Source organism: Myotis brandtii, unplaced genomic scaffold, assembly GCF_000412655.1.
Source record: "Myotis brandtii unplaced genomic scaffold, ASM41265v1 scaffold819, whole genome shotgun sequence".
In the NCBI taxonomy this organism is placed as follows: domain Eukaryota; kingdom Metazoa; phylum Chordata; class Mammalia; order Chiroptera; family Vespertilionidae; genus Myotis; species Myotis brandtii.
In genome coordinates, this window is record NW_005371320.1 from 617,097 (window position 1) to 625,859 (window position 8,763).

The window sequence follows — 8,763 nt, forward strand, 5'->3', positions numbered from 1 at the left end:
GGCCGAGCCTCGGTTTCCCCTGCGTGGGCTCCGCATCGGCCTGGGGGCCGTCAGCCTGGCCGAGCCTCGGTTTCCCCTGCGTGGGGCGGGACAATGTCTGCGAGAAGCGCAGGTCCCGACGCTCCCATTGCAATCGTCCTTCCAAATGAGCGTCGCGGAGCCGGTGCCCCGACCTCCCCGGTCAGTGCGGGCTCAGTCCCCGCGCTTGCACCGAAAGCTGCCATTCGCGAGCGTGGTGCTCTGACTACGGGGTCCCCCCCAGATGCATACACACAGTCAGCTGGTCTAGTCAACAGAATGCTTTCCGGAGTCCTGTGAGCCTCTCTAGCAACTGAACTACCCAAGGGAGGGGTCTTGGGAACTCCCATCCATAGCAGGTAGGTCGGAAGCACAGGTAACAGCCAACCTGGGCTTGCTGGGCATGTGAAGTGGAAGGTTGGGGGAAGGGACAGGCTTGTAGGACTGAGCCCTGAACCTGCGGGATCCAAGGCCCTCTTCGGGTGAGAGTGTCAGAATTGAGGTTACTGCTCGGTGGTGATGGAAAACCACATTGGAGAGGTCCTTGGGATAACATTACGCTGGATACTTGCCAGTGCCAGGCCCTCACAGCTTGACATGTGTTATCTAATCTTTACATCAGCTCTCTGAAGTAGACGTATCGCATCCCCGTTTTACAGATGAGAACATTGAGGCTCTGAGAGGTTAACTATGGTGCCCAAGATTGCACAGCTGGCAAGGGCAGAGTTGGGATTCTAATCCAGTCAGTATGGTCTTCAGCGTCTAGACTCCAAACTGTACCGCTGTGTGTGCTGGACTCCTTAAGGGGCCTCCCACAGAATTTGGACTTTATCCTGTGGGCCAGAACTCTTTGAAGGGTTCTAAGTAGGGAGGGAGGGAGGGCACGGGAGGTCTGGAAGAGAGCTGGCTTTTGCCGGTCTGAGGGTTGCTTCCCACAGGCGCTGGGACGCGGGTGAGTCTTAGAGCATGGGCAGCACTGGCCCAGGAAAGAACTTTCCAGCAGAAAGGGCTGCAGGCGACTCCACTTTCCAGGCGCTGCCAGGAGCTCATTTTAGCTGTAGATTAAGGGGTTGCGGGTGGGGGTTGCGGTGGAGAGGAAGCCAGGTCCTGAAGGACTTGGGACTGCCTCCTGTGTCCTCAGCACCGAGGTGGCCTCTGCATCTCTAGGGCCAGCCTGGCCAGTGTCTGGAGAAGCACGAAGCTCTGATCGAATGTGAGGCATCAGTGCCTGAGGCAGGTGATGGGAGCACTGGCTGGGGCATGGAGGGCTTGGGCAGGAAGTCACACTCTGCCTTATCCCCAACCTTTGAAAATGGTCCCAGTGCCCTGGCGCAGTTGGTTGGAGCATCATCCCACACCCCAAAAGGTGGTGGGTTCAAATCTCGGTCGGGGCACATACCCAGGTTTCGGGTTTGATCCCCAGTTGGGGTGTGTGCGGGAGGCAACCCAATCGATGTTTTTCTGTTTCCCTTTTCCTCTCTCTAAAAAAAAATCAATTAAAAAATAAGAATAAAGACATTCATTGAAAGTGGTCAAAGTGCTTAAGGCAAAACTTTGTGGAGCCATTAAGTTGGGAAAGGGTCCAGCCATGTCCGGAGAGTCTTAAAATGTAAAAACAATTGTTTTTTCTTGTTCTGGGAACTTCCCCAGTCATCCATTCTTCTGTGTTTCCACGCTGTTTGTCCAGAAGATGTAGCGTTTCAGATCGGCTTACAGTTGAGATTTATGAGGACATTTGCCCTCCAACTATGATCAAGAATTTCACAATAACTATGTTTCTTTTACTGCCTATCAGCAAAGACCCTTGGAAGTGCAACGTCCCGGAAACCTGTCTTATCCGTTAGTGCGAGAAAAATTAAGGACAATGCAGCCGATTGGCATAATTTAATCATGAAGTGGGAAACCCTCAATGATGCAGGCTTTGCGACTGCAAACAACATTGCCAACATGAAAATCAGTTTACTGTAAGTACTGCCCGTGCTCCTCCGAGCTCCGCACCCTTACTGCTTGGGCACACATTTTCAGGGAGGTCTCGATGGACATGGATAAATTAAATTCTATTAAGTAAGAAAGTGGTAAAGCAGTATATGCAAGTGTGAACTATATGTGCACTTAAGTACAAATGACACTACGTGCTGACCATGGTTACATCTGTGCATGAAATTATTAGAATGGATTGGTAGGACACAGACTCAGCTCAGGACATTGGTCTCTTCTAGGAAGAATGAGTATTGGGGGTGGGGGTAGGTAAAGGGGACTTTATCTTCATGAGGTTGCATTTACCTTGTGCTATTGTGATTTATAAGAAAACCATATTTGGTCTTCCTCCCTATTCCTGATACACAACTCCGAAAATCCTTATAATTTCCTAGTTGCTAAGAGCAATGGGAGAATGTTTTGTTATAATGTTTGGTATTTTGTCCTCAAATAGTCCCCGTTCCTGAAATAGCTTCAGAGTGATAAGAGTGACCGCTCATTCGGAACAAGCCCCTTCCCACCACATCTGAGTTTATGTAACTTTTGGTGACTTTTGGAAAGCCACCAAGGAAGGGGGTGGTTGCCAAGGGAACCAACCAGGCCATTAGAGGGTTGCACTTTCAGCACCACCTCTTTAGCATCACCCCTCCGGGAGGTGAGGGGCTGGAAGTTGAATTAATCACCAGTGGCCAGTAGTCCAATCCATCCTGCCTGCATCATGAAGCCTCCATAAAGTCCCAAGAGCATAAGAACTTCCGAGTTGTAAACAGGGTTACCTTGATGTGTGGGAAGGGTGTCCCAAACCCCAAGGGACAGGAGCTCCCGTTTGGGGCCCCTCTGGACCTCGCCCCATGCGCCCCTTCATCTGGCTGTTCTTTATTTTTTTTTTCTTTTTAAATCTTTATTGTTGAGATTATTACAGATGTCTCTCTTTCCCCCCACATTGGATCTGGCTGTTCTTTAATACCCTTTGTCATAAGCCTGGAATCTATTGAGTAACCTGTTTTCCTGAGTCCCGTGAGTTACTCTAGCAAATGACTTGAACTGGAGGACAGGGTTGTGGGATCCCTTGATTTATAGCCTGTCAGTCAGAAGTACAGGTAACAACTTGGACCCCTGGGAGGGTCACTCGTGGGGACTGAGCCCTTCACCTGTGGGATCTGTTGCTGTCTCCAGGTTAGATTATATATATAGATGGTGTCACCAAAAAATGTATACACACACTTTGAACAATTATAAAGGCAGTGTTTACTAAAGTATATTTCATTCTCAAAATTAAGCTATCAGCTGTTCAGTGTGTATGCACTTTTGGGGACACCCTGTATATATGTTTTCTTAACCTCCTCAAAGTCCTAATTACATACGTTTGTTCTCCAGCTCACCTGTGTCTATAGGCGCGTCTAGGCTTCCCTTGCTGGCCAGGCCGCTGGCGCCACCGGAGGCACTTGGAGCCTCCACTGTGTTTTCCTGGAAGCTGGCTCAGCCGGTCCCAGTGCTCCGCATTCTCCATTCTCTTTCATGTGGAATTTTCTCCTTCCGAGTTGCTTGTGACTCCGCTAGGTCAGGGTCCTGCCCCGTGGGCCACACCTCAGGCTACACAGGCATCCCCAGCTTGTGAACTCATCTTCCTCACCAGCACCCCACCCTCCACCGAGGAGCCACAGGCTGAGTGTAATTGGCTTGTTCTCGTGGAAATTGAGTCACTGACGGATGTATTCATTGCATATTGACATAAACGTGTCAGTGAGTGAACACGTTTAACGACATGCAACACCTTTGCCGACCCTGACATCATTACATGGATATCGAGTGTGCGCGAGTTTACCCTAACGTCTGAGGCGAGCTTAGCTTACGGACTGTGTTTTGTTGCCACTCTTCCATTTCGTCCAGGAGTAAAGACAAGATCGAGTTAGAGAGCCGCAGCCCGGCTTGCGATGAGAATGCAGAGCAGAGGCCGCGGGAATACAGCGCGGAGCTGGAGGCACTGTGTGAGGAGCTTCGGGCCACCTTAGACGGCTTGGTAAGACCCGAGGCCCCGGGGCGTGTCGGGCTGCCTGGCTCTCAGGACACCGAGGGCGGTCTTCCCCGCTCACAGGTTGGATTTTCCCTCCTCAGCCTCCTCTGTTGGTCTCTTCCTCTGCCTGTCCTTTAAGTCTTGACGTCCCAAGATGCTGTCCTAGACCTTTGTTCTCTTGGTCCTATGTGCTGTCCGCTGCCAGGCCACCCCCTCGCTGGGCTCCACCGTAAACATGCCAAGGCTTTGGGGGCCCCCCAGCGTCGCTTGTCACCACTCAGCTCTGTCTGGAGGTGAATGGCAGTAGCTGTGCTGCAGCGAAACCTTATTTATGGGCTCAGAAATTTCAATTTTATGTAATTCTCATATCTCACATGTATTCCTCTCGATTTGTTTTCAACCATCTAAAAGGCCCATTCTTGCCCTAACCGGTTTGGCTCAGCGGATAGAGCGTCGGCCTGCAGACTGAAAGGTCCCAGGTTCGATTCCGGTCGAGGGCATGTACCTTGGTTGCAGGCACATCCCCAGTAGGAGGTGTGCAGGAGGCAGCTGATCGATGTTTCTCTCTCATTGATGTTTCTAACTCTTATCCCTCTCTCTTCCTCTCTAAAAAATCAATAAAATATATTTTTTTAAAAATTAAAAAATAAAAGGCCCATTCTTAGCTGGCAGCTGGTACAGAAGTAGGCTCCATGGGCGCTGGCCGAGGATCCTGGTTGGCACACAAGAACCGCTCGCAGGGGTTAATGGACTGATGTCCGAAGGTCAGTGTCCCCCATACTGGCCACCAAACGTGGACAAGACACGTCGCCTCTTTGCAGGGCACAGGGATAGGGGTTTGCACGTTTGAACTTGGATAACTATCACTCACCCGTGAACATAAAGTCTTCATATTTTAACTTCTCCTGATGGAAATGCTTTTTGGTGTGTTGGGGACTTAGCCTTTTCTTTCTCTCTCTCTCTTTTTTTAAATATATTTTTATTGATATCAGAGAGGATGAGAGAAACATCAATGATGAGAATCATTAATCAGCTGCCTCCTGCACGCCCCCTACTGGGGAATGAGCCTTCAACGCAAGCATGTGTCCTTGACCAGAATCAAACCCAGGACCCTTCAGTTCACAGGCGAACGCTCTATCCACTGAGCAACACGAGTGAGGGCCGGCCTTTTCTGTAGATTGAAATGCAGTACCGACTTCAGATGATGTGCGGGCTACTTGTCTCCTCTCAAGGATTAAGTTTTTGTAATTATCTCGTCCTTGGGACTCAGCCTTCCTTCTCGCCTGGAGCTGTACTGTGTTAGGAGACAGAGCAGGTATCCCCCCTTCACCCTCTTCTTCCTCCAAGAGGTTCCAGTAAACTCAGAGGCAGTTGATGAAAGAATCAGAAATGAAATCATTTACTGGCTCCCCCTCGCCTTCCACAAAAGCAGGAGCCTGCGTGGGGATTGGTTCCTGCTGGTCTTTGGAATCTGAGTGAAGTGGGGCTGGAAATGGGGTTGTTACTGAAGTGATCCAGATGAGTGACGTCATAGCAGCCATCTGCCTCCGTTGCCTGGATTTGCTGTACACGGAGCCAACAGGGTGGAATTACTGGACTTTTGGTCTCAACAGACTTCCATGTCTTAGCTTTGAAATCTTAAGGAGTTGTTGAATCTGAGACTGGAGTAGATTTCAAATCTTATTCTCATATTCCAAATTAATATCGTTTCAGACCAAAATACAGGTGAAAATGGAAAAGCTGTCTTCAACTACCAAGGGAGTCTGTGAGCTGGAAAATTACCATTACGGGCAGGACAGCAGCCGGCCGCCCCTGTTTCACACGTGGCCCACCGCCCACTTCTGTGAGTCCTCTCTGCCTGGGTTGTCAGGGGTGCGTGTGGAGAGCCTTTGGTGCCATTTGAACCTGGCATGCCGAAACGGAGGCAGGCATTCGGAGGAAGGAGCCCAGGGGGTATCTTAAATAAATAGAGCATTTATTCTTGGCTTATTCATTAATCACCTAATCCAGTGGTCAGCAAACTACGCCTCTCGAGCCACATGCGGCTCTTTGGCCCCTTGAGTGTGGCTCTTCCACAAAATACCACGTGCAGGCGCTCACAGTGCGATTGAAACTTCGTGGCCCATGCGCAGAAATCGGTATTTTGTGGAAGAGCCACACTCAAGGGGCCAAAGAGCCGCATGTGGCTTGCGAGCCGCAGGTTGCCGACCACTGAAATCAAAGAATAATAAAAACACAATTAGAGACCCATGAAGCAGGTTGCCATTACTGGCCCTTTAAACCAGTGGGTAGAATGAAGAAAAAAAAATTTTTTTTAAGATGGTTCTTTTGCCTTTTGTTTTGTTTGAATAAGGATAATACTTCAGTGAACCTCATGGGAGAAGACTGCTTGGGCAATGGAACCCTTTGCTTTCATAAGCCCTATGAAGTAAGGTTATTTTTAGTGTTATTAGTTCAAAAGAAGGGCTAAGCTACTTTATATCGACTGAGATCTCACTTTTCAGTGAGAAGTGGGTCAAACCTGCTAACTCAGTTTGAGGTTAACCTACCATTTTAGCCTTGCAGGTTCCCAGTCGTTAGGAGGTTAGAGTTACTCTTTCATTTCGTGTACTTGCCACGTGCTCCTGCTGAGGGCCGCAGCCAGGTGTGCACACCTGCCGGTCCTTGACCTCTTGACCTCTGCGCCGGAGCTGAATCTGGCATTTAGCCAGCAGCTTCCCGCCCAGGTGCTTCCTTGTGTGGCTGCCATTAAGAGGAGACTCGCATTTGTTACAGACGAGGCTTCCCGCCGCCTCTCGGACATGTACGGGGCGGAGCTCCTCCTGAAGCGCACCATCGTGGATGGGCTGGCGCACACCGCGGACCACGACCTCTCCCTCACCTACCTGTCGCTGTGGCTGCACCAGCCCTACATACAGAGCAACAGCAGGCTGCTTCTGGAGAGCATGCTGCTCGAGACGGGGCACCGCGCGCTGTGACTCCAGGCTTCCCGCTGCTCTCCAGGCCCGCCTGCTCCACTGGCCTCTGCAGCGCCCACGGTGGACTGTCTTGCATGTCATGCCCCGGGCTCTGGCCTGGCCACTTCTTAGGGTCGTCCAGACTGGACCGGTTCACCAGGCCCCACGGCCTCTGCAGACACACTGTGTCTGCTGATACTGTCTGCCGCACAGTGTCACCGGTCAACCCACGGTGAACCCGACACCCCTGAGGACCTCGGCACGAAATAAATGAGTTCAACAGAAGGATGGCGTGATCCTGTTTCTGTAAATCAGGTGTATTTTACACAGGTTGCATTTTGTAGAAAATCCCTAGTTGTAGTGTTTTTACTTTATATTTATCTGTATTGTTTGAGTTTTTGAGTTTTGTAATTACAGCTAATGTTCAAAATAATATAGAGTTTGCCCAGCTGGCATGGCTCAATGGTTGAGCATCAACCCATGAACCAGGAGGTCAAAGTTTGATTCCTGGTCAGGGCACAGCCCAGCTTGCCAGCTCAATCCCTAGTGGGGATATGCAGGAGGCAGCTAATCAGTTATTCTCTCTCATCATTGATGTTTCTCTCTCTCCCTCTCCCTTGCTCTCTGAATTCTGTAAAAATATATTGCCCTGGCCTGCTTGGCTCAATGGATAGAGTGTTGGCCCACAGACTGAAGGATCCTGAGTTTGATTCTGGTCAAGGGCATGCATCTGGGTTGCAGGCTCAATCCCTGGCCCTGGTCGGGCATGTGCAGGAGTCAACCAATCGATATGTCTCTCTCACATCTATGTTACTTTGTCTCTCCCCATCCCTTCCACTCTCTAAAAACCAGTGGAAAAATATCCTCGGGTGAGCATTAACAAAAAAATAATATTTAAAAAAATACCATAGAGACCAAGATGGCGGCATAGGTAAACACCTGAACTTGCTGCCTCGCACAACCACATCAAAACTACAATTAAAAGACAAAACAGATATCATCCAGAACCACGGGAAGGCTGACTGAGTGGAAGTTCAACAACTAGAGGGAAAGAAAAATGCATCTAGACAGGTAGGAGATGCAGAGGTGCAGAAGAGCAGAGGTCCGGAGGCAAGCAAAATGGGCTGGCAACTGGGTACGCTGTGGTCTTTTTCTTAGCGGGAGATACAAACTCCCGACTACTCTTAACTCCAGTTCCGGGCAAGACTCTGGGGACCCAGACTCATACGGGGAGAAATTGGACTGTCTGGCATCCGGCCGGAACGTGAGGGCGGCTTTCTCTCAGAGGTGCTTGCAGCATACATTGTTCCTGCATGGTGCCGAGGGACACAGAGACCCAGGGACCTATTGGGGCAGGGCCGACGGCAACCATTGCTGTTTGCACCACCCTGTGATTCCCTGAGACCCCACCCCACCCAATTTACAATCCCACCCAAGCTCGGAGCAGAGGCTTTTGCATATGAATGGCCTGGCATTTTGCAATCTAAAATCTAACAAACTGCAGCTGGGTCAAAGAATCCCAGAGCTTCCAAAAGAAGGCCCAAGGCTTGTCAGCAGCTTGCATTACTTCACAGCTGGGTCTCATCTGGGCACCTCCAAACCCCAAACAAAGAGGAAGAATCTGCAGATCTCTCTGTAGCTCCTGCTGGGTGGCCTCAGGCAGTGGCTGACTTTGCACCTCCTTGGAGATCCAAGAGCCAGTGTACCCAGTGGTCAGAGTGAGACCACACCAGATTACAACTCTTCACATCCATAATAGACACACTCAAGGGGCAGACTTGGTGAGCCCCAAAGCCC

General features: G+C 50.2%; 2 protein-coding genes across 3 annotated transcripts in view; one reads left to right on the top strand and one right to left on the bottom strand.

Annotated features, from left to right (window-relative positions):
• Positions 1 to 8,763, bottom strand: part of TECPR2 (tectonin beta-propeller repeat containing 2) — an 83,104-nt gene that overhangs the window by 69,610 nt on the left and 4,731 nt on the right. The window lies entirely within an intron of this gene.
• Positions 30 to 7,399, top strand: CINP (cyclin-dependent kinase 2 interacting protein). Of its 2 annotated transcripts, XM_014531624.1 has the most exons (6): positions 30 to 377; positions 1,814 to 1,982; positions 3,886 to 4,015; positions 5,723 to 5,852; positions 6,785 to 7,030; positions 7,076 to 7,399. In XM_014531624.1, the coding sequence occupies exons 2-5, from the start codon at positions 1,909 to 1,911 to the stop codon at positions 6,985 to 6,987; spliced, it is 537 nt and encodes a 178-aa protein (XP_014387110.1). In that variant the 5' UTR covers positions 30 to 377; positions 1,814 to 1,908; the 3' UTR covers positions 6,988 to 7,030; positions 7,076 to 7,399. The 2 variants fall into 2 exon arrangements, with proteins under 2 accessions (XP_014387110.1, XP_005884171.1); XM_005884109.2 differs by having other exon boundaries at positions 6,785 to 7,399.